This window comes from Bubalus bubalis, chromosome 12, assembly GCF_019923935.1.
Source record: "Bubalus bubalis isolate 160015118507 breed Murrah chromosome 12, NDDB_SH_1, whole genome shotgun sequence".
Taxonomy (NCBI): Eukaryota; Metazoa; Chordata; class Mammalia; order Artiodactyla; family Bovidae; genus Bubalus; species Bubalus bubalis.
This window is the reverse complement of record NC_059168.1, coordinates 44,558,339-44,584,320: the sequence shown is the minus strand read 5'-3', so window position 1 is coordinate 44,584,320 and position 25,982 is coordinate 44,558,339. Positions and strand designations below refer to the sequence as shown.

The 25,982-nt window shown below is 40.5% G+C and overlaps 1 protein-coding gene and 1 pseudogene across 1 annotated transcript; one reads left to right on the top strand and one right to left on the bottom strand.

Annotated features, from left to right (window-relative positions):
- The first annotated feature begins 660 nt into the window (after window positions 1-660).
- On the top strand, window positions 661-25,696 carry SLC5A7 (solute carrier family 5 member 7). Its single transcript, XM_006054809.4, has 9 exons — window positions 661-1,025; window positions 2,239-2,466; window positions 6,690-6,803; window positions 7,545-7,700; window positions 12,733-12,881; window positions 13,705-13,848; window positions 16,576-16,729; window positions 18,597-18,814; window positions 21,617-25,696. Exons 2-9 carry the CDS (start codon window positions 2,289-2,291, stop codon window positions 22,244-22,246), a joined length of 1,743 nt encoding a protein of 580 aa, XP_006054871.1. The 5' UTR covers window positions 661-1,025; window positions 2,239-2,288; the 3' UTR covers window positions 22,247-25,696.
- On the bottom strand, window positions 19,883-20,909 carry LOC102393258 (annotated as a pseudogene).
- Window positions 25,697-25,982: the final 286 nt, after the last annotated feature.

The following is a 25,982-nucleotide window of genomic DNA, read 5'->3' as shown; positions in this document are numbered from 1 at the left end:
ATCTATCGAGAGATAGATCTATCTAGAGATCTATCTCCATAGATGCAGAATATAGCTAGATGTAAATACAGCTATAGACATGCAACTATACCCATGGATATATAATCTAGGTATCAGATATAGATGTCTAGGTGTAGATAGATATTTAAAACTTTATAGCAGCAGCAGCAAAATTGTACAGCACTGGAAAATGTACATTGGTGGGCAAGCAACCTGTTCAGCTCAACCTTGGCTGGCTGACATGACACCCCCATTGCTTCAGACCACTCCAAAGTGTAGAAAGGGTATGGATTTAAAATTGATTCTCGAAACCTTTGTGAGATGTCTTCTTCAAAGAACCCATCCCAGAGAAGCAAGGATCAGCCTCCACCGGGGCCCGGTGGAGGGTCACGCACCAGCGAGTGGCGCCTCAAGAAACCAAAATCTGGGGGAGGCGAGACTCCCTAGACCCCTCCCCTCTGCCGGACCTCCAGAGACTCCACCTGAAAACAATTTCTTGAGACCCTCCCCATCTCCCCATTCCCAGCTTCCAACCAGAGTCGTGGAAAGTAGGAATTGGCAATGACTCCGGGGAATCGAGCCCCGCTTCCTGGAGGAGGGAGCGGGAGTGGCCGCGCCTCGCCCGCGTCGTCAGGCCGGGACCCCGCGGCGGCGCTGGCCTCGCGCCCAGAGCGCAGCCCGGCCCGCGGCTCCGGCGCGTCCCCTGCGCCCCACGCCCGCCGGCTCGCGGGGCACTTTGCTCTGACGTCCGCCTCCCGGGCTCTGACGACCGGCCGCCCTTATAAAGGGGACTGTGGCCAATACTGGATCGATCGCCTCTTGGCCGCGCCGAGCGCCCCGAGCCGCGCCCACACCTGTCAACTTCGCGCGCTCAGCGATTCTGGAGACTCCGAGTGCGGAGCTTCGGGAGCTGGACCCTCCTGGCCTGCAGCCCCGAGCCCCGACCACACGCCAGTGTCCGGTGCAGTCTCGACCGAGAGGAGCCTGGACCCGCGGAGCGCTTCCCTGCGCGGTGGCCACTCCAGGTAGGAGCGCGTCGGGGCCACCCCTCCGACGCGGCTCTGTGCCTCCCTTCCGCGGGGACGCCCAGCGGGCCGGGTCTCGCAGCTTGGGTCCTCGGGTGCGAGCGGCTGTGAAGTCGGGGTGCAGTGGGGGCCCCGGGGACGCCGCGGGCTCAGGAGGGACCCTGGGGCGCAGAAGGATCCGCCCGGAGCAGGATAGGGGGAGACCTGCGGGTGGGGAGGGGAACATGGGATGCTAAGGCTACAAAGGCAAAGCTCACCCCTCACTCGCCACTCGCGCTCCTTTTGACTTCTCTGAGCCCAAGGGACGGAGGCTGGTTCTTTAGCCCAAGATCTGTCGCCCATCTGCATACACAGAGGTCTGGCTTGCCCCAAAACTTGTCCGTGCCAATTGAGGAGAATGGATAGCCACGGGCACGAGAGGAAGATACGAGAGAACAAGAATTCTAGAAATTAAAGGCATTAGAACTTGACGTGTCTCTTCTAAGGGTCTTGTTTTTAGTGCTTGTGATGCTCCGCTTTGTTTCAAGCATTTCTGTATTAAGTCGTTTCCCTGTGTGTGCCACTGAGGGAGCAGGGGAGAGAGGGAAGACACTAGGTGGGAAGGGTTGAAGGAGGGAGACCCTCTAAATAGCACAAGCCTTTAGTGGCTGCCATAACTTAATCCTCCCGCACTTGTTGAAAATTGAAGGCCATGTTGTTTTGAAGTTGATCTTCCTAAATTTTTTCCCCAGATATTTGCATGGCAGGTTACTTTTGGAACCACTCCCTGAAGATATTTGAAAGGAGGGATGGGATGATGATTGAATGAATGAATGATTATGCCTGGGTTCTCAGAGTGATCCTTTATGATGCATCTACACTGCTGAAGGTGATTCCAAAGTAAATACAGACTTACTGATTGTGAGTGACTTTTTGCCCAAGTTACAGGGTTAAAACACGACAAGGTTAATTTTACATTGCAAGAATTTAATACAAAATGAGCACATTCCTTAAACAGCAAAACCCCCATTTTCTCTGTTTCTTGCAAACCCAAGACAAGGTTCAGTTGTTGAACAGAAAGAGAGTGATGGAATGGAGGCTTGTTGGCAGCCACAGGTAAACTTGGGATTTCAATGCACTTCTTCTTTAAGCGAACACTGCTCAGGAGCCAGCTGGTCTACCCAGGCTGCTTGTATTTGCTTGGCTGGCTTGTAAGGCATCTGTGTTTTCGCAGAAGTCTTAATGAAGTAGCTGCCGCGGCAGAGCCCAGAGCCCTCAGTGACAATGGATTTCCAGGTGGAAGGGCTGGTAGCCATCGTGGTGTTCTACCTTCTCATCTTGCTGGTCGGCATCTGGGCCGCCTGGAGGACCAAGAACAGTGGCAGTGCGGAGGAGCGTAGCGAGGCCATCATCGTGGGCGGCCGCGACATCGGGCTGCTGGTGGGTGGATTCACCATGACAGGTGGGTCCCCTCACGCCCACCTTTGTGCCATCCCTGCCATAGCTCTTCAGGGGAACAAAGCAAACCTCATTCTTTGTCCTTGAGGAAGTCTCTGTGTTCACTACTTACATACTTTTCAAATATTTTCAACCCAGTAGCACTGGACCAAATAATGTTATTATCAGTTACTGGACAGAATATCAGTGAGAGAAATCTGGGCTCTGGGCTGCTGGGTGGGTGGAAGCAGTGAAAACAAAGAGGTGGGGGAATGTGCAGAAGTGCCTGAGTCTCACAAGTTGTGTTTCTGTTCATTGATGTGATGCAGGCAGCATCTCCTTTTACTCCTTACTACAGGCATCAAGTTGTGACTGAGCTGTCTTAATGGATGCTAACTAGTTGATGAACACTAACCAGTGATGGTTTTAAAACTAAATAAGTCAATTTGGGGGCAGCCCAATTCCAAATTGATTGATGTCCTGTCTTGAAACCTTATTCTCCCATGTAGTGAAGTAATTTTACTCACAGGAAGACGATCACGTGTTATGAATCCACGGGTCTGAGGAAAAGGTTTCAGGAATACTGATACAAAAGGGAAACACCAGGGTGTGTCTTAGTAAGAATCCTTCAGCCACCAACTGCAGCTATCACCCATTCAAACCCCTCCATGCCAGAAGCCCCCAGAGTCTCTCCTCCTTTGCCCAAAGGTGGTTCTGATTAAGTGGTGGCTTGTTTTTCTTTTCTATTCTTTTCAGTTGTTAATATCTTCAAATAATACTGAAAAACAACAATTTAAAATTATATCCATACTACCACTTGATACATATTCACTAACATCACACATTTCATTTTAGAGTTATATTAGGTTTTTAAATATTATCAATATAATCCATACCAACAGGATTACTATGAGTGCCCAGTGGAGAAATATCCCACTGGAAACCATATCAGAATGATAACCAAATTTCAGTCCTGAAGTGCTAGTTAAAAATCATTAACCCTGTATTTCAAAAAGTTTTCCAAACCAATCTGGGCAGACTGCATCCCTGTTTGGCCATTTAAAACCTACAGTGTCATAGAATACTTTATTGATGATCGATTCTGCCTCTCAGATAGTCACATTTTGTTTGTTTTACTCTTTGCCAACCATACATGGTTTTGTTCGATTTTCATGACAGCACTCGGAAGGGCTCTGGGCTACGTCAGGACCCAGACTCGTGTCGTTAGTAAGGACCAGAGCCAGGTCTGGCGGCCACACAGTGAACCACACCCAGCCTCTCCCCACTTCTCCATAAAGGTACCCAGGGTGAAAAGAGCTCTCTTTTACCCTCTGTTTCTCATTTTTTGTACATAAACGCACATACAGAAAAAAAAATGTATTTTACAAAATATTTTCTATGATGCATAATAAACAAAACCAGAAAAAATACAAAAACATGAAGAATAAGAATCACCCACTTACCTATCACCTGCAGATGTTTACTGAAACGTTGGTGCAGATTTTCTTGTTTTTTTTTCTTATTATCCAGCTGTTGATGAACAATACAGGCACCTTTGTATCTTCATCTTCAGTTTTCATTAGAGCACAAACATCTCTTCTTTCCTCTAAAGACCCACATGGGATACTGGTATCTGAAGTGAATTAAAGCATTGTAATTATATCACCCTCAGATTTCTCTTTTGACAAAGAAAATAAGAAGAAAAGCAAAATAAAATGACAGTTGTTTATTTCACTCAAATGGTTGGAAAGAATAAACTGTTGCATACGAAAGTATTTTATTAATTGTAAATTATAATAACTTTCTAATACTCTAATTAAATAATACATTAATTATGTTCATAAAGATAATATCTTGGAATTTGTTCTTTTATCATTTAGAGTGATTTTAATCTAATAGGCTATTAAACTATATTGAAAAAATTTGAATTATTATATTTCTTATAATGTGTCCTGCTCGAACTTAACTTTTAAAGATTTTTTCTCAGAACCAAACAGAGCCTTGATTAATATCATAGTTCAATTAAAATCTGAACCATATTATCTAAACTTGTCAGATTCATTGATTGTGTTATTTGATAAGGAATAAAAATTGAAAATAAAAATGCATATGATTTAAAAGAATCCTTGTTCTCAAGAATCTGAAGTGAAAATATACGAACATGCAAATGACCATATTGATAACAATAGAGGGACTTTAATTACAAAAAGTACCCAAGTCTGCCTGTCTATATTATAATATTTTAATACAATAGTTTGTAATTATGATATTTTAACTCAAGCACCAGTTTTCTTTCTGGAAATGGAGAGGAGACCTACACAATGAAAACTGATCACTAATAAATGTTGTGCTAATAAGACCCAATAAGATCACTAATAAGACCAACAGGCATTTACTTAACACGGCAGAACATTTTCTGTGTGGTGTTCAGAGTCGCAGATGACTGACAGGAAGGTGAGGTCTCAGGGGCTGTGCTGTGAGAAGTCATTGCTCTAGGTCCTGGTTACTTGCCATTTGTGGGGGGTTGGGAAGGAAAGTCTTTAAAATTTCACCAGGTTTAGGATAAGAAAAGCACATCATAGCATTTGTTATTGATCACCACCATGGAAAAGCTGCTGTGAAGATGGGGTAGCTGCTAAATATCATTTGTCCACTTGAGGATTTTGTGTATAAACTCTCCATTTGTGTATGTAAAGTTCCTTTGTAGGAAGGTCTTTTCATGTTGACCTTTTAAAAATTGGATCAACCACTGAAGGCTCTCTCTCCTTTGCTTTGGGTTTGGATTAAATGCCAGATAAATTTTGGCAAGAAACACTTGTCTTTGGCAGTTTCATAAACAAATTATTTGTTTTATGAACATTCTAACTGTGAAATTTCAGAGAATTTTTCAGAGTCAAATTTTATTCCCCATTGCAGCCCAGAATTCAGTCTCATATTTGGTAAGCTTCATGCCAGCCTCTATTCCTCATAATTTTACAGCAATCATACCTAGGGATTATTGTAAATAGTTTGACAAAACTCTTCAAAGGGTATAAACTGCCAAGATTAGAGTGTTCCATTAACTTTAGCATTTCAGCAAAAATCAACTACTACATTTCTTCTCAGAGAAAATGATAGAGTTTATAGATCATTTTGGACCCAAAGTTGTTTAATCAAAACATGTTTTCTTTGATTCTATGGCCTCCCTTCTTCAGTTGTTATGCTACAAAAATGTTATTAAATAATATCTGAAGAAGACATAGTTCTTATTATTCTTTATGAAATATCAAATGTCTGCCTGAAAGACCCAGATTAGAACAAAGACTTGCAAATGAGCATGCAGTCAACATTTTAATTCTCCTGAAGGCTGACCCAAGCCCTAAGTGTAGGTCAGGTGTAGGTCAGACCTACACCTAAGTGTAGGTCTCTATCCAGAGACAGAGAAGGAAAAAGCAATTTAAGCTCAATTACATCACCTGGCACCCTCCTCCCTCCACTTCCTTAACAGTGTAAGGTAGTAAGTACAACTACATTATCATTTAAAATAGATTTGCCAAAACCTTATGCACCCAGCATGTTTATGAAGTGACTCTATTAATGGAAAGCACCCACACCCACAACCACACATGCAAATGTGCACACACACACACACACACTTCACTCCTTGAAGACAATAGTCATGATCAATGAGGAAAGATCAATACAATTCAAATAAAAGGCCCTTGAAATCAAGACACTTGACTCCATGTTATGGAAGCAAGGGGAAGAGTTGTAGCATTATTAAGAATGGAAGCAGACGTGAAATATATCACATATGATCTCAGACTTTGTGATATTATAATATCATTTCAAAACGTTCATGACTCGGTGGATTTAGAAAATATCCAGGGCAACACTGTTCAGTGGAAATATGATGTAAGCCACAAATGTAATCTTTAATTTTCTACATATCGCTTTTTAAAAAGCACAAAAAATAGGTGAATTAATGTAAATAATAGAATTACTTAACTCAGTATGTTGAGAATGTTTTAATTTTGTTGTGTAACCAGTACAAAAAAGATTCTGAAGTCTTAACACTTATTTTTCCATGATGAGTCTTAGAAATCCAAAGTGCAGTTTTCACTCCTCGATCACTTCCACCCAGACCAGCCATGTCTCTGGTGGCAGTCCCACAGGCCTCTCGGGGCTCAGGGGCACCTTGTGGGGCTGCGCGGGTCTCAGGGACAACAGGCATGATACATCTCCCCTTCGCTTCTCATCCTGTTTCAGCCACCTGGGTTGGAGGAGGCTACATCAACGGGACAGCGGAGGCCGTGTATGTGCCAGATTACGGCTTGGCGTGGGCTCAAGCACCCATTGGATATTCTCTTAGTCTGATTTTAGGTAAGAAAAGCTTTATACCCGAGTGACTCAGTCAGTAAAGCATAAAGATTAGGAGTATAAATAGCAACCGAAAGAATAAGTCAAACAGCGTAACTATTGTGGGAAATGCCACTGGAAATCCCACTGAAGTCACTGTTATCAGAAAGTGGTAACACGAATGTGTAGCTGACTGGATCTCTTGATTATGGAATATGTAAAAAAAATTCCCTTGATCGTTTTGCAATCAGCACAGTGAATTTCTTAGTGTAATGATGTTTTTTTATTTCCAAAATAGTGTGGACATATCATTAAAAATGAATCAATTTGAATTGTACCTGAATATCTTGTTGTAAATCAAACTAATAAAAGATCAAGAATATATTTAACACAGTTCCTATTTTTTCTTTTTTATTTTGCTCTTAGAATACTTTTGTTGGATCTTGTGCTTAATCAAATAATACAGGTGCATAGACATTTAAGGGAGTGCTGAGCTGGTCCACATTTTTCAGCCCAAATGATTTGGCCATGCTATTTACATCCTTGGATGCCTACAATGGTTGTTGTGTTAAGGAATTTCCACTTTATTGCTAAATATTTCTTGGTCCTGTACTCACAGGATTTTGTAGACTGATTCCTCAACACATAGAAGTATTCTAAAAAATTCATTTCCCTTGAGAAATTATACACAGTAAGAGGTTAGCAAAGACTTTTATATTGCAGATTTTCAATGTTCTGTTTAACGCTTGTTTGAATTTCCTTTAGGTGGTCTGTTCTTCGCAAAACCCATGCGTTCCAAGGGCTACGTGACCATGCTAGACCCCTTCCAGCAGATCTATGGGAAGCGCATGGGTGGGCTGCTGTTCATCCCTGCACTGATGGGAGAGATGTTCTGGGCAGCAGCCATCTTCTCAGCCTTAGGTGAGAACCAACGAAACATCCTTCTGCCTGCAGGGAGCTTCCCAGGTGGTGCTAGTGGTAGAGAACCGACCTGCCAATGCAGGAGACATGGGTTCGATCCCTGGGTCAGGAAGATGCCTTGGAGGAGGAAATGGCAAACCACTCTAGTGTTCGTGCCTGGAAAATCCCATGCACAGAGGAGTCTGGCGGGCTATTGTCCATAGGGTTGCAAAGAGTTAAACACAATTGAAGTGACTTAGCATGCACACGCACTCTGGTTGAGCAAGTATTAGATGCACAGCTTTACTATCTCAGCCTAAGGCCCCAGCCTCGCTTACCTAGATTACCACCACCACCCTGCTGCTTACATGGCCACCCTTCTCCCATGATCTTCACACAGTAGATTAGATTGAATCTGATCACACCCCTTTACTGATTAAAACCAGACCTTTAAACTGGGCTGGAAAAGCTTCTTTTAGACTCTTCCTTCTCCCTTTCTCCAGAACTTTGCAAGCCCAGTGACCCCTCCTTAGGATGCACAGCCCCCACTTTCCTTTCAAACCAGCCAGGAAGAGCCTTCAAATCTTCTACAGATGTCACCTTCTCCAGGCAGTCATCCTGAACTTTCCAGATGCCTTTCCTCTGGGATTCTGTAAGAACCAGAAAGTTTGTTTTCAGTGGATTTACTACTTTGTATTTACATGGCTATTTATCTATTTCTCAGTTTCCAAATGGTCACAAAAGGAATTATGAATTTCTTGAAAGCAGGGCCTGCGTCTTATTAACACTTATTGTCCCATCACACATGAATGAATGAATGAATCTCCCATAGCTACACTTTCTTCAAAGGAGAAAAGGAAAACAACAGTCTTTCCTTTCTCAGTGAATCCCATTTCATCCAGAGTGTTGGAGTGTAGACGTTTTCAGGGATTTGAAAAATAAACTTAGGCTCTTTGGGGTCTAACTTACTTCCAAGATCCATCCATGCTAAGGACAACCTGTCCTTGAGTTCTCAGCCCACTTATAAAACCTAGGAAGTGAGAGAGTTCAGTGGGATTGTGGGTGAGCTTCAGGCTCAGCACCCTCCCTTTTCATCCAGAATAAGTCTAAGCCATCCCACTGAATGTTGAGTTCCTTCCTGAAGACTCAGAGGGTTGGGCCTTCCTTGTCCTTCCTTTATAAGCTGTGTCTTTGTGTGACATCCAGGACACTGTCATCTCCATCTCCTCTTACAAATGGAAGCAATGGGCTTACATCTACAGTCAGGCTTTAAGTTGCCCAAAGAAAAGTCAGATGACATGAATCTCCTGTGTTATGCATTAGACTACAGGCTACTCTTCTGCTTTCAGGGTTGTCATCAGATTTGGTCTCTGTAACATCAGATAATACTTTACACCACTCTTCACTCCTTTCTCTCTAGACTCCTGTATAATTGTATCTTATTTTGTTGGTCTCCAACTGTCAGATGAAGGAATGATTTAATGTAGAAAAGAAGTGAATTTAATAGGTAAATAATTTTCACTGTAATATTCAGTGAAAATATTGCACTTTCCTGGCACTGAGTGGTCATGCTCCACAACCACCCCTGCCGTATCCTCGTGAAATTTTACGTAAACACACAGCTTCCTTCCCACCTTGCTCTCAGTAGCACTGGTAGTTTATTTGTCATTGGTTTCAAAGCCAGAAAATTTTGGTTTTAAGAACAAACTGCCTGCTGAGATATCAAAAAAGGAGTGGGCTGAATATCTAACAGAATACAAAATGTTCACTCTTGCTGAATAAGGATCAATTCATATAACAGAGCCCTAAAGGGAGAATAGAATGAAAACCTATTATTTCTAAAGTACTTTGGAAATATAAATCATAATAGCTAAACTCTGAACTTTGCTGCAATTAGTTATTTTAGCAATTACGTGTCTACATCTGTGTGTATGTCAACATACATGTAAAATATGTTAATGTCTCTCTCTTTACATACACATGTATCAAAGAACATTTATGAAAACATGACTGCTATTCTTGAAATATATGCTGTAGTAAAAAAAAAAAAGTATATTTCAATTTAACAACAGCTCTGTTTTCTTCAAAAAAAATAGTTGGATATACTTCAAAATTAGTGTTTATTAGAAATAACTCGGGACAAGATATTTTACCACCTTACTATGAATGTGCATAGCTCACCTATAAAACTTAGGAGTATCTCAAACTGTCTTCTCAATATATATAAACATCCTTACAGCTTAAGGAAATGTATATTTACATAACAGATCAAATTCAGAGAATTTTTATAGCTTTATTTGCAGTATATTTATTTTTCTGGCTGCATGAGTAAATTAATATTTCACAGCAGCTCTGGAAGTCTAGGTTTGGTTTTACTCACTACAAATGATGGAATGACTTAGAAAATATTTTAGAGAAGAAAATTCATTCCAAGCTTAATAGTGAAATGAAAGTCGGTGGCTTCTTTAAAGCCACTGAGTTACTGCCAAATGACAGCTTTTACTAGAATGGCAACCCATTCCAGTGTTCTTGCCTGCAGAATCCCATGGACAGAGGAGCCTGGCGGGCTACAGTCTATGGGGTCTGAAAGAGTTGGACATGACTGAAGTGACTTGAAAGTGAAAACTGAAAGTGAAGTCGCTCAGTCGCTCTTTGCAACCCCATGGACTGTAGCCTGCCAGGCTCCTCCATCCATGGAATTTTCCAGGTAAGAATACTGGACTGGGTTGCCATATCCTTCTCCAGGGGATCTTCCTAACCCAGGGATTGAACCTGGGTCTCCTGCATTGCAGGCAGACGCTTTTACCGTCTGAGCCACCACACACTAAATCCTACATCTTTAGACTCCTCATCCAGTGATCTTTCTTCTGTAACATGCAGCCTCCCTACCTTTGGAGGTGTAGGATTAATAGAAATTGCACCAGAGGGTGGAAAATTAAACAGTATTCAAAAGAAGTAGAGTAATAATTGAACTTTTCATAATTCATGGGATGTAACTTTAAAATATTGTTATTACAGTAGAGAACAAGACCAAAGTAAATGGCAAAGAATTGCAACTAAAGTTTCGACATGAAGTGAATAGTCTCAGGAGAGAAAAAAAATAACTTGTTAAATATCCATACAACAATAAGTCAGTTGTCCAAAGTCACTTGTAAATAACCAACCTCTTTCCTTTGTCTTCTGCTCCCAATTATTTACTAAGATTTTCCTTTTCTCAATTGGTTTTTACTAAAGAAAGTAATTTAATTTTGATACCAAACCATGGGCTTCCCTTGTGGCTCAGCTGGTAAAGAATCCGCCTGCAATGCAGGAGACCTGAGTTCGATTCCTGGGTTGGGAAGATCCCATGGAGAAGGGAAAGTTTACCCACTACAGTATTCTGGTGTAGAGAATTCCATGGACTGTATAGTCCATGGGGTTGCAAAGAGTCGGACATGACTGAATGACTTACACTTTCACTAAACCAAAGCACTAAGAAGAAAATTCTTTTGAAAAATATTTTGCATTGTTATCTCAGATAACAGTATCTGAGATATCTCATACTGCTCTTTAGATAATGGATTTTCGTCTCAGATGGGCTGCATATGCTATTAGCATGCAGTTGAGAAGTGAGGATAGAATGTAAGACTGCAGTTAATGACTCAAATCACAAATGTGTTGCATGTACATTAGTGTGAGAGGAATATCATTGCTACATTTAATAATACAAGATATAAACTATACCACTCTTGAGAATAACAGGAAAGGGTGTGTAGAACAACAAGTGAATGCTGAACTGGCAGCCCAAAACTCCACAGTGGTCCAGCTAGCCATACCATGATATTAATATTCTATTAGAAATGTAGACATCAGCAAACACAATAAGCAAAATCATAAAGTTAGAAAAGCATAGACTGACTTCTAAAGTGGCTTTACAATTTTGATGAATTTATAGTGATGAAAATCACTATAAAACATGATGCTTGCTGATATGGAGTTGCATGAGCTGTTTGTATATTTTGGATATTAATCCATTGTCAGTTGCTTTGTTTTCAAATATTTTCTCCCATTCTGGGGTTGTCTTGTCTTGTTTGTGGTTTCCTTTGCTGTGCAAAGACTTTTAAGGTCAATAGATCCCATTTATTTATTTTTGTTCTTATTTTCATTACTTTAGGAGGTGAGTCAAAGGATCTTGCTGCAATTTATGCCAGAGAGTGTTCTGCTTATATTTTCCTCTAGGAGTTTATAGTGTCCAGCCTGGGTAGCCAATAAGAACTTACTACAGAGCACAGGGAACCCTACTCCATGCTCTGTGGAGACCTAAATGGGAAGGAAATCCAAAAAGAGGGGATGTTTGTATACACATAGCTGATTCACTTTGCTGCAGAGCAGAAACTAACACAACATTGTAAAGCAACTATACTCCAATAAAAAAAATTTTTAAGGGAATATAAAAACCCTTAAAAATGATGCTAAATCTATGACTCTTCAGTACATTTGTATCCTAGGAACAAGATTGGAATGCTGCAGGAAAAGGAAATAAAATAAAAGTAATCTTTCATAAAGTTGAAAAAGTTGGAAAGTGCAATTTTATTACCAATTTTATTATTTTTTCCTATGAATTTATTTCAAACCCTGATACCTTAGACCATGTGTCATCTAATAAAAGCTGACAGAGGTCAGAGTTAATGCAAAAGAGCAAATCAATGCTAATTGTAAAATGAGAAGCTGGGTGGTTATGCTCATCATGAAGGCTTGTTTTTCTCCTGGATGTGAGTAAATACACTGCATGTGTTCAATAAAGTCAGAGTTTTAGGCAGTCGGTGGAATGATTCCAAGACCTTATAGTAGTGTTCAGTTCAGTTTATGTCATGGAATTCTGTAATCAAGTCGTGAGTTTCAGGTTTCCTCATAAATAAGTGAGCAAAGCACTAATTTCAGAAAGAATATTTTAGACTGTATGTGTATATGTGTATATAAACACAGATGTGCACAGGCACACTCAGGTTAGGAGTGAGAAGGAAGAGCTGGTCTGTGGAACTTCAGCTGGGCTGTTCCCATCCCATCTCTGCAGGAGCCACCATCAGCGTGATCATCAGGGCCAGTGTGCACATGTCTGTCATCGTCTCCGCGCTCATCGCCACCCTGTACACCCTGGTGGGCGGGCTGTACTCTGTGGCCTACACGGATGTCGTTCAGCTCTTTTGCATTTTTGTGGGCCTGGTGAGTAGGGTCATTCACAGACTTCCTTCTTCCTTTCATCCTCCCTCCCTCCCGCCTTCCTTCATTTCTCCTTTTGTAAGAAATGACATGGTATTTCATACTAACTCAGCAAAAACTAATAGAAGTCCTATTTCCCCATCATGACTAACACACATTAAGTCATACAGTATTGAAATTTTGCTTTTCTGTATGGATTACTTGGATGAAAAACTCTAATCACATTGTGAGATTTTGACAGAAAAGTGCCCTCAGTTAGCTCTTAGAAAGCTCTGGGGACTCCTTTCCTTCACGCCTACATTTGATGGAAACATGTGTGATCTTCCTTCAAGGACTTCTGTCAGAGTTAAAATTTAAACCTTGACCCTGATCTGTGTTTGTCTCTTAACCTTTCCATACATTAGTTTTGGTTATGCCATGAGACTGCTCCTAGAGTATAGAAATTATTTTCAATCAAATCTTCCCAGTCACTTTAAGGAATGGATATCTTCTAATTCTAAGAAAATACATGTTATATATATGCATGTTAACATATATTCATGTTTTGTATAAACATGTAAAGTTCTCGAATTCAGTGTTTTCTTCCCGAAGGTTTTGCAGTCAATGTGATATGGCATAATTAGCTCAGAAGCTGACAACATGTTACTCTAACTTTTCTAAATCAGTGTTCAACGGTGTCCACAGAGAACATGCTTCCAGGTCCTCCCCTGAACAAGAGGAATGACCAAGCTGTGCCATCTATGAGAAGAAAAAAAAAAAAACTAATACATGAAATCTTGCATGTCCCAGATAGCCACACTAATGCTTTCACGAACTCTGGTTGCAGTGGATCAGCGTGCCGTTTGCGCTGTCCAATTCTGCAGTTTCTGACATTGGCTTCACTGCCCTGCACACCAAGTACCAGAAGCCCTGGCTGGGGACCATCGAGCCATTTGAAATCTACACGTGGCTTGACAGCTTTTTGTTGTTGGTAAGTGACACACATGTCCATCCTCATCTCAGTGCTCATCACCACCCCTGGACACCCTGGTGAGTGGGATCCCACTCCTTGCTCCACCTTCCCATCAGAGCTTCTGTTCATCAGCAGAGGCCAGATTGTACCTGATTTACAAACCTTGATGACCTACGTGTCCAGAGACATAGGTATGTAAATTATGTATATCAGCTCATACAGTCATTGAAACTATTGATAAAATATTTATCAACATGGAAGATGTTAATGATAGATTGATTTACAGGTTGCAAAACAAAGGGAAAAGTTTTGGAAGCATATAGAGTGAGGCATGGGATTATGAATTTTAGAATTTCTCCTTGTTTTATTTTATTTTGTTTATTTTTGCTTTTGAGCTTGTTCAGTTCAGTTCAGTCGTTCAGTCGTATCTGACTCTTTGTGACCCCATGAACTGCAGCACACCAGGCCTCCCTATCCATCACCAACTCCCGGAGTTTACCCAAACTCATGTCCATTGAGTTGGTGATGCCATCTAACCATCTCATCCTCTGTCATCCCCTTCTCCTCCTGCCTTTAATCTTTCCCAACATCAGGGTCTTTTCAAATGAGTCAGCTCTTCACATCAGATGGCCAAAATATTGGAGTTTCAGCTTCAACATCAGTCCTTCCAATGAATACCCAGTACTGGTTTCCTTTAGGATGGACTGGTTAGATCTCCTTGCAGTCCAAGGGACTCTCAAGAGTCTTTTCCAACACCACACTTCAAAAGCATCAATTCTTCTGTGCTCAGCTTTCTTTATAGCTCAAGTCTCATATCCATTCATGAGTACTAGAAAAACCACAGCCTTGACTAGACAGACCTTTGTTGGCAAAATAATGTCTCTGCTTTTTAATATGCTGTCTAGGTTGGTCATAACTTTCCTTCCAAAGAGTAAGAGTCTTTTAATTTCATGGCTGCAATGACCATCTGCAGTGATTTTGGAGCCCCCCAAAATAAAGTCAGCCACTGTTTCCACTGTTTCCCCATCTATTTGCCATGAAGTGATGGGACCAGATGCCATGATCTTAGTTTTCTGAATGTTGAGCTTTAAGCCAACTTTTTGAGCTTGTATGGCTTTTATAAGAAGGAAATTGTTCTGGAGCAAATATGTGAGATACTGATAAGCAAGCAGATATCCCAGAATTTGGAGCCAATGAGAGAGACAGTCAAAGAAGCAACTTCAGTACATTGTGATCTGGGAAGTTCCCTCATCAATTCACTCACTCACATGATAAATATTTACTGAACACTGACTCTATGTCAGTTAGAGAATTGTTCAGTCTCCTCTCTAGCCACCCACACACACCCTGACCTCTGCTTGTACCAAATACATGGTGGTCTTATGGCTGCCTCTTGGTTTCTTTCTTTTTCATGTTGGATTATTTCCTAAGGACTTTCCTCCTTCCATCTCCACCCACTGACACCCCTTGATGTCCAAAGAAAGTGAAGTCGCTCAGTCATGCCCAACTCTTTGCAACCCCATGGATAGTAGCCTACACTGAGCTCCTTCACCCATGGGATTTTCAAGGCAAGAGTACTGGAGTAGGTTGCCATTTCCTTCTCCAGGGAGTCTTCCCAATCCAGGGATCGAACCCAGATCTCTCACATTGTAGACAGACACTTTACTGTCTGAGCTACCAGGGAAGTGCTTTGATGTTCATTATTGTTCCCATAGTGCCTCTTTAGAGCATCAACAAATTACATTCCAGTTCAATGTCTCCAATTTTTTTATAATATATTCTCAATAAGAATGTTAAACACAACCGCAATGTAGGCATAGATTGCTTATATGTACTGTACTACACATTGTGTAAATCACTTAATAAAACAACAATCTCACAGTTAGGTACAAGGTAGAAATGAGTATAAAGAGAAATTCTCTATTAAGAGAATTTTCTAAGAGAATCTTCTCTATATTAGAAAATACCTCAATGCTCTAGTTCTCCCAGCGGACAGTGATCTCAAGAGTAGAAACCACTTTTCACTCATCTTTGGGCTCCAAAACCATTCCATTGCCTGGCACATGACTGGGATCAAGAAATATTCATTGGGTTGTTTTGACTCAAATTACACTTCATGGTTTCAGAATATTCATGTTTTTGAGACAATTTTGTGGTGGTTGGAACTTCCAGATGAGAACAAATTGAAGGTTTCTGGATAGTTTTAACACAGCTTAAAGTGGGTAAGTTAAGGAAAAGAAAATCTTGTGCTATATGATTATGAAAGAAAAGAACTTGAAGAAATCTGCACAGTTGAAACTGACAATGACAGCAGTGAAGACGAGTGGCATGTAGAACCATTTCTATACTTCAGAGTCTTGCTAGTCACTATTCTGAATGTGATTATTTTAAAAAAAATCTCATTTTAAAAATACCCAGTAAACATATATACACTCCCATGTGTAAAATAGACAGCTAGTGGGGAGCTGCTATACAGCACAGGGAGTCCAGCCTTGCGCTCTGTGATGACCTAGAGGGGTGGGATGTCAAGGAGAGGAAGGCTTAGGAGGGAGGGGATATATGTATGCATATAGCTAATTCATGTTTTTGTAGAGCAGAAACCAACCTAACATGGAAAAGCAATTATCCCCCAATTTAAAAAAATTTTAATAAATAAAAATAAAACAGGAAATTAAAAAAAAATAAAAACAACTAATAGATGCTATTTGCCTCCATTCATCCTGGGTCCCCATGGCTCCCATGCAGATGCTGGGTGGAATCCCGTGGCAAGCCTACTTCCAGAGGGTCCTGTCTTCATCCTCCGCCACCTACGCTCAGGTGCTGTCTTTCCTGGCAGCTTTCGGGTGCCTGGTAATGGCTCTGCCAGCCGTGCTCATTGGAGCCATTGGCGCATCGACAGGTAAACCTCTGGCAGCTTCACTGATTGACTCACTCAGGCTTCACCCAAGTTACCAGCGAGCACCCAGCTGCCCTATCTCCCCCACTTTCCCCATTACCCCCATTGTGTATCTGCCTTTGTTATATAAGACGTCAACAGATCGTCTTATAGTTCAGACATTGTGTGACTGCTCACCTCACCAATAAGACATTTGCGAGCAGCCCCCAGCCCCACTGTTGGGATATTTATCAACTGTGTATCTGTGATCTTGTCAGCCATGGTTCTCAACCAACATGCACACTGTCATCATCCAGGGAGGTGGAGGGACTCAAAAAATACTCGTTTCTATTCTACTCCACAGGAATTTTCTTTTAGTGCCCTAAGACAGAGTCAGAGATGGGTGTTTTTAAAAGTTCCCTTGGTAAGTCAAAGCTGAGAACCAGTCAGTTAGTGGGAAGCTTCTATGTAGCACAAGGAGCTCAGCTCTGTGCTCTGTGATTACCTAGAAGAGTGGGATGCAGGGGCGAGGGGATGTAGTTTGAGAGGGAGTCTCAAGAGAGGGTGGGGATATATATATACGTAGGGTTGATTCATGCTGTTGTGCAGCATAAACTAACACAACATTGTCAAGCAATTATACTCCAATTTTTTTAATGGGAAAAAAAAGTAGAAGTTGACCTGCCATCACCATAACCACCCAAAGATCACTTTGAACTTGAGGCTTCAGTTTACAGTTTCAATAGTTTGTTAATTAAAGGTTTCCTTTCTTGGAGAAATCAAGCAATAAGTTTGTAAGTAAAGATGAACTAAAACACTAAGAGAATATCTTACTCAAAATTGGTAAAAAGAGTTTTATGACTTGCTTACCTCCCATTTAGCCTCTATCCTGAACATTTTTTAAGTTTAGTCCTTAATTTAATTGCACTTACTAATTACTCCTGACCCTTGGGTATTATTTCTAGTCCCATAATATTCCAGTTAATGCTATAAAACTGGCCACGTAAAAGCATGGCTTTGAACAATTGTAATAGAAAATGAGGGAAGGAAAAATGGTAGGATCCAAGGAAAACCACCCCTATATGGTCCTATAATCATGACATTAACATTCAACAAATATAAAAGGAGCTATACTAAACAACTGTTACAGCTTCTGCTGTATTCTTCTTACATACTAGTATAACTGAACAGTAAAGATTTATATCCAAAGATAAGCTTATATTTCAAGCCCTTCTACCACAGAGTCCAAAAACTGCCTGAAAATTTCAACCCCGTACTTGCACTTTTTATTCAATAAAAAGGGACTGTCTTTGATCCATTCATGTTTATTTCTAATAAGTGAAATTCAGTGCAAGAAGGAATTTACTTGAGAGAAAAATAATGCCAAGGAAGCTCCTACCACAAGGCTTTATCCAAGAAGAGAGTGGGTGAGAAGAGGCCCACTGTTGCCTTTATCCACTTATGTGTATAACTGAGCAATGAAACACTAAGTGTTCTCTCACATCTCCATGTGGTTGGGGGAACCCTCTAGGCTTCAGTTTAAGAACACTTAATTTCAATGAGTCTGCACCAGATAACACCATTGTAACACTGCAGAAGAGAAATTTGTATTAAAAAATTCACACCACCATATCCTGTGCAGGTCCTGTGGATAAGACGAAGTGTAACCAAAACCCATTAGACACCAGAATATGGGAGACAATGTCACTGGACCAATACATGGACTTGCCACCTAATTAAACTAACATACCCCACTGGACTAATTAGATTTCCCACCGATTAGACTAGGTCACATGTTCTGAATTTATTTCAAAAGCTACCTAGTAAATAGAAGGACTCCAGATGGATGGATAGATGGCTCTTTGGCTGTGTTTGTTGTTTCTGTCAACAGCCTGGAACCAGACTGCATATGGGCCTCTTGCTCCCAGGGAGAAACAGGAGGCAGACATGATCTTGCCGATTGTCCTCAAGTATCTCTGCCCCGTGTACATTTCTTACTTTGGTCTTGGAGCTGTTTCTGCTGCTGTCATGTCCTCAGCAGATTCTTCCATCTTGTCAGCAAGTTCGATGTTTGCTCGCAACATCTACCAGCTTTCATTCAGACAAAATGTAAGAATAGTTATATTTTCTTTAACATTACATTGTTGTTATTGTTCTCATCCTTGCACTTACTGTGTAGGTATTATTCTATATTATTAATAGTCTTTGTGAAAATCTGACCCTACTTTGATTCAGCACACAAGGTTAAATGATGATGCATTTTATTTACGTTGTATGTGAAGGTCCTTCATATATGTTGTATATGAAGGCTTCCCTGGTGGCTCAGACAGTAAAGAATCTGCCTGCAATGCAGAAGACCGGACTCTATCCCTGGGTCGAGCAGATCCTCTGGAGAAGGAAATGGCCACCCACTTCAGCATTCTTGCCTGGACAAGTCCATGGACAAAGGAGCCTGGTGACTATAGTCCATAGGGTGGCAAAGAGTTGAACATAACTGAGTGACTAATACATACATGAAGGTTTTTAATGCATGCTATTATTCACTCTAATACTGAAGGACATGCATCAGTATAACTATTTCCCAAGAGGTGCAGTCATATTGCAATAATTTAAATGTCTTCTCTTTCTAATGAAGGAGTAACAAAACCTAAAATATCTTAGAAAAACTTCCAGTTTAAATATAGTAAGAAACTCAGGAAACCCTGGTGTAGACAGAACATAGTGAGTCATTATTTCATAGATACCGGTGTCATGCTTGTTTTGCTCTTCACTTGAACCCCAAGTCCTCCTTTGTCAGGAAATAGCTTTTCAATTTGATTTTCCTCGTTGAATCTGAGGGCATAGAGCAGCACACTCATGGTCACCAAGGGGCCTGTAGCCCTCTACACCTTCTTCCCTCACTCAGGCTTGGCTTTCTGTAAGTTTTCTAGGTCATAGTTAACACAATGGTCTCACTTCTTGTTTTGTGTGTGAAAATCTTTGTTATTAATAACACAATAATCTTTCTAAATTGAAGGCAAGAAAAATAAATTTTACAAAATACACAAACAATAATTTATTGATTATGTATGGTTTTTTAATTGCAGATGAATAAGGTTGTGCTTAACAGTGAAATGAGATACATAAGTAATTAATCCTCCAGAGTACCCCTTTGTGTTGCTATTAGCAATGTTTTGCTTTATTTATTTATTTTTTTAACAGTTCCAACGTTTCATATTTATTACTGAGTCTCAGACTGATAGTGAGGAAATAACATCAGGAGCCAAGCATTACAGTAGTGATGTTCTCACTGTGGTTTGGCTGCTTAAAAAAGTGGTCTTAACATGTGTGCCACACATGTTATAGACCCAGCTTGCTTCTTATAGACCCAGCTTGGTTCTTCTCCAATGTCTTCTCTTTGAGTTGTACCTGATTTTATTGCCAGTTTTCATTCGAATCCATTGAGAAACGGGACGATTCTGCTTTTATTTCTTGGCCAGGAATCGCTTGATCCTGAAAGTCTTGTGAGAAGACAGGGTGAGGAGAGAACTCAATGGCACGTAGGATGGCAGAGAAGAGAAAAGAGCAATGCTTTGCTTTAGATTCTAATCTGCATTCAATTCCTAATTTTTCAATTTTCAAATTTCCTTTCTCAGTCTTCACTTAAATACACAATGTATAATACTTGTGTGAAAGTGAAACTGAAAGTCCTCAGTCATGTCCGACTCTTTGTGACCCCATGGACTATCCAGTCCATTAAATTCTCCAGACCAGAATACTGGAGTGGGTAGCCTTTCCCTTCTCCAGGAGATTTTCCCAACCCAGGGATGGAACCCAGGTCTCCCGCATTGCAGACAGATTCTTTACCAGCTGAGCCACAAGGGAAACCCTGGAATACTGGAGTGGGTAGCCTATCCCTTCTCCAGCGGATCTTTCCGACCCAGGAATGGAACCCGTGTCTCCTGCATTGCAGGCACATTCTTTACCAACTGAGCTATCAGGGAAGCCCATAATACTTTTTTAGTTTCATGATTTTTTAAAAGCTTATAAACTATTCTTTGAAAACAATATTTATACGATGTTTTACAAGTATTGCCACATAGCATCTAAGTGGTCTATTAGAGGAAGCCATATAGGCCACGCCCCCTCACTGCCGCATTGCAGCATCTTGCGTCTCTTTCTGACATTCAGCGAGCAGTGCAAAGGTGCGCTCTGGTTCCTCCATACAGGCCACTTAAACTCCTCCCCAGGTCCACCATGGAGGCCACCTAGATTGCTCTGTTCCTTGCTGCTGGTTTTACCTGTAGGCTGAATGGCACCCCACTCCAGTACTCTTGCCTGGAAAATCCCATGGACGGAGGATCCTGGCGGGCTGCAGTCCATGGGGTCACTAGCAGTCAGACACGACTGAGCGACTTCACTTTCACTTTTCACTTTCATGCATTGGAGAAGGAAATGGCAACCCACTCCAGTGTTCTTGCCTGGAGAATCCCAGGGACGGGGGAGCCTAGTGGGCTGCCGTGTATGGGGTCGCACAGAGTCGGACACGACTGAAGCGACTTAGCAGCAGCAGCAGCAGCAGCAGCAGTGCCATTTGAACCAGAGTTGTTCTTTAGTGATAGTGAAGTCGCTCAGTCGTGTCCGATTCTTTGCGGCCCCATGGACAGTAGCCAACCAATCTCCTTCGTCCATGGCATTTTCCAGGAAAGAATACTGGAGTGGGTTGCCATTTCCTTCTCCAGGGGATCTTCCCAACCCAGGGATCGAACCCGGGTCTCCCGCATTGTAGGCAGACGTTTTACCGTCTGAGCCACCAGGGAAGGCCAGTGTTGTTCTTTAGGGCAGCTTTAAAGCACAGGAAGGCATCTCATTCTCCTCCGGGAGAAGCCCGCACTTTTTGAGAAAAACTGACTTGATTGCGATTTCTTACAGGCTTCCGACAAGGAGATCGTCTGGGTCATGCGCATCACGGTATTTGTGTTTGGAGCTTCTGCGATGACCATGGCCTTGCTAACGAAGACAGTGTATGGGCTCTGGTACCTCAGCTCTGACCTGGTCTACATTATCATCTTCCCGCAGTTGCTCTGCGTGCTCTTCATTAAGGGTACCAACACGTATGGGGCCGCGGCAGGTTACATCTCAGGCCTTTTTCTGCGAGTCACTGGTGGGGAGCCCTACCTGAACCTGCAGCCTTTGATCTTTTACCCTGGCTATTACATTGATAAAGGTGGCATATATAACCAGAGATTCCCATTTAAAACCCTCGCCATGGCGACCTCATTTTTATCCAACATTTGCATCTCCTATCTAGCCAAATACCTGTTTGAAAGTGGAACCTTACCACCAAAATTGGATGTATTCGATGCTGTTGTCGCAAGGCACAGTGAAGAAAACATGGACAAGACGATTCTGGTTAGAAATGAAAACATTAAACTAGATGAACTTGCACCTGTGAAGCCACGGCAGAGCATAACTCTCAGCTCGACCTTCACCCATCAGGAGGCCCTCCTGGAAATGGATTCAAGTCCAGAGGGCTCTGGGACTGAGGATAATTTACAGTAACCACATCTGCATAAAACTCTGCTTTCTCAGATGAGGCACTAGAGCAGACTAGTCCTGGAAGTGTGGTTTGCAGCATATACAGTATATTAAAAAAAAATAACAATGAGCAGGACAGAAATCCATAGAGTAGTGAACTTGCACAGATCCAAGACAAGTCAGGAGGAAGCACCCTTGAAGCAGCACCTCTGTCTCCTTCATGGACACGTCTCATCTTCATTTAATTTTGACTCCTGGAAGTTTTGTTAAGTATCTGAACATGACTAAAATCCCACTCAAAAAACAGAAAGCCAAATAGAGTATTCACCTTAATTATGGAAAAAGGAAGTTTAGATACGAGAAAGCCAAGGAGTTTAAGTAGCCTTGATCCTGACCTTGTTGGAGAATGCCCCGAGAGTCTGATTTAACTATCACACTGAAGTTATAAGGATAATTTCTGTCACTCCACTGGATGGTACAATGAATTTGTCAGCTGATTTCTCTGGTGTGATGAGTAATTTCTTCTTTCCTGTTAACTATAACATTTGCTGAATATGCAGTTTGTTTCTCTTTTACTGGTGATGTGTGTTATCCTGAGCACAGGCAAAGCAAACAAAAAAATATTGTGTAGCAGCATGTCTTGACATGCAAGGTAATAGTAAGGTAGAGTGCATCTTGGTAGAGTATTCCTGGCTCCTTTGGATGTATCTAAAACTACCATAAGACTACCATATGCATTGGGGAAAGTACGTACAGTGAGAAAGGCGTGATCATTAGGCAATCTGACAGTGATAAATCAAGAAGGCCATTAAGTAGAAAGTGCCAGGAACAGCAGTGAATTTTACCTTCATTTGAGGTTTGGAACATTTTGCTTCATGACAAAAATGTCATCTCTTGACCGTCTATTTGTATTAGAAGTGAAATTGAGCCACTTATAAGGTGAGATAGCTACAGGGCCTATCAAAGTGAGAGACAAACCACACTACTGAAAGTAGTAAAACTAGAAAAGTAAAACTACTCAATTTTGAGTGTTTGTTAATGAAGATGGTTTGTTAATGAGTGTCAGGAGAGCTACTCTGCAACACATTTTTGCAGAAGCCAGTCTTAGGTACTAGACAAATCACTACTACAAGTGGTATACAGTGAATTTTAAAATGCAGAAGAAAGGAGAAAGTAAAAATACATTCTAACGGAAAGAAGCCATCAATTTTAACATTTGGTATCTACATACCTTTCATGAGGTTGGTCATTGAATATTGTTTTACTTCTTTTCTGGAGTTAAAAAAAAATATGTGTATATTTATACATTATGGTTTGTATCCATTTTAGAATTTTAAATGTTTTTCCACCAGTCACACAATAGAAATAACTGGCGCTACTTCTACAAAAGCAGAATAAACTAATCAGATGAAAAGTTATCTGAACATTTGATCCAATAAAGGAAAACAGTCTGAGTCATTCAAACTAACACAATTATTCAAACAAAAAAAAAATTCTTTTTTTGGCAATTCATAGACAAAGTGAAGTGAATTCAGTGTCAACTTTAAGTCCAAAAGTTGTGTTTAGGAAGCTAGAATTCCTTGTTTATTGTAATTGTCTAAAGGCAACAAATAATAATTTCCTTTGTTATTAAGTGAAGTGAAAGTCGTTCAGTCACGTCCAACTCTGTGACCCCATGAACTATAGCCCACCAGGCTCCTCTCTCCATGGGATTTCCCAAGCAAGAACACTGGAACGGGTTGCTGTTTTCTTCTCCATGTTATTAAACATGAATTTAATTTACAGGGTAATTCTTAAATATGAAAATAAGTAATTTTACTTGTCATTCCCATATTTTAATTGTCATTCCCATATTTCCAGTCCATAGGGTCACAAAGAATTGGACATGACTGAGTGATTAACACTTTGACTTTCACCCATATTTTTAATGATTTATCCAAACATGATGGTGAATAAGACATTGCATTCAGAACTTTTACAAAACATCAAATATAACCTAAATGAAAAGAGAATTGTTGTTACTCATCTATTTGCTCAGCATCTGCTCTATGTCCACTGCTCTATGGAGTGCTTGAAAAGAAGCACATTTTGGGGACCAGTAAGTATGGGAGTCCCAAAGTTCTTGTACATGGGTTGAGAGAAGAACCAGGAAGAGGCCACACATTTTTTTTAAAAAACTACAAAGGTGGAAATTTCTGACATGTAAAGGTAGTTAACTGATGAACTGCAGCTCCTAGCAAGTATGCTACTTCTCTTTCCAGCACTCTGTGTAAATAATTATTTTCACCCACTTCATCACTATAAATTTTTGTTTCAACCCCTTTAGGCAGTCTTCCGTAAAAACACATTACCCATGTTATAGTAGCATTAAATAGAGAAGTAGTGTCTCTACTGATATTATATTTTACAATTTTGTTGGGTAACAGTTGTCTAATGACCATATTTAAATCCAGTGAAAAAGAATAAATACGAATAGTGAAATTTTCTCCCATTCCATTCATTTTGTAATAGTAGAAAGATAAAGTGGGAAGAGCATTCACCTTGTCCCAAATGTTAAAAACCAGAAAGCTTAAATACTTTAAGCTAATAAATAATATTCTGTTTTTATTTAACTTACTATTTCTTTCCTACTCTCAAACCAGATATACATAAAAACTAGATTAGTGTAAAACACACCTGTAAATGCTTAAACATTAGCAAGATGATTCTTTTAAAAGGACAAAAAAAGTTGAGTATCCAAAGGAATGAAATAGCAATTATAATGTCTTTATTTAGGCTCATTTACACACAAACTCCCCAATTTCCAAAGAAGAAACCAAGTTGTGAGATGTGGTAGACAATGCATTATGCTCATCACTTGCTCTGTCTTGACATCATGGGAAGCATTCACAGCTTTGCAAACTTTTGTTTTTCCTTGCTGGACCTAATATTCAAAAACCCATTCTCGATGGAAATAAAACAGCAACATCTCAGACGCCACTGTTTCACTCTTTGGAGGTGATATCTGTGGGCAAAGCGTAGGAATAAAACACAGGTTTTATTTTCATACTTTTACAAAGAGTGTAACGTGTTTCTTGTGTCATTTTCATGTTTCTTTTCATACATAATTTTCAAAATAGCAAGCTCATAGCTGAACTGAAATGTCAGGAACGAACTTCCAAACAGTGTTAAAAGCCAACTTCATCGCCAATCTTATAAGTAATGAATTTGATGTGAATATCAAATGAATGTAAGCTTGAAATGAGTGAATCTTATGTAATGGCTGTTAGCTTTTTAAAAAAAAAAAAAATAATGAGCTAGCATTGTATTTTAAATATAAATGTGGCTTTTTCTTTTTAGCCTTTAAGAAAATGTACTCTGGTATAATGTATAATTTATTGTAAGTTTGTTATGGAGCAGATAGATACATATAATAGTTCTAAATGTATATTTTTGTTTGTCAAAGTATTATATAAACTGTGCTTAAAATAAGTAGATTTGCAACTGTTGTAAATGTTTTAGGTGTAATGGCATCATATTAAATTGTGCTGGTGCAATTCAGGCTATTACCACCTAGGTTTGGCTTTTGGGGGCCCCTCTTAAAAGGAATATAGAGGGCGCTTCCTTACAGCAACATGGATGGACCTGGAGATTATTGTACTGTGTGAAGAAAGTTAGAGAAACAGAAAGATAAAAATGAACTTATTTACAAAACAGAACAGACTCACAGACATAGTGAACCTACACATGGTTACCAGAGTGGAAGAATGGGGGGATGAGA

Coding starts and splice junctions, on each gene's coding strand:
- SLC5A7 (XM_006054809.4), top strand. CDS start 2,289: ATGGATTTCCAGGTGGAAGGGCTGGTAGCCATCGTGGTGTTCTACCTT. Junction 16,730..18,596: donor AGCCATTGGCGCATCGACAG/GTAAACCTCTGG, acceptor TTCTGTCAACAG/CCTGGAACCAGACTGCATAT. Junction 18,815..21,616: donor AGCTTTCATTCAGACAAAAT/GTAAGAATAGTT, acceptor GATTTCTTACAG/GCTTCCGACAAGGAGATCGT.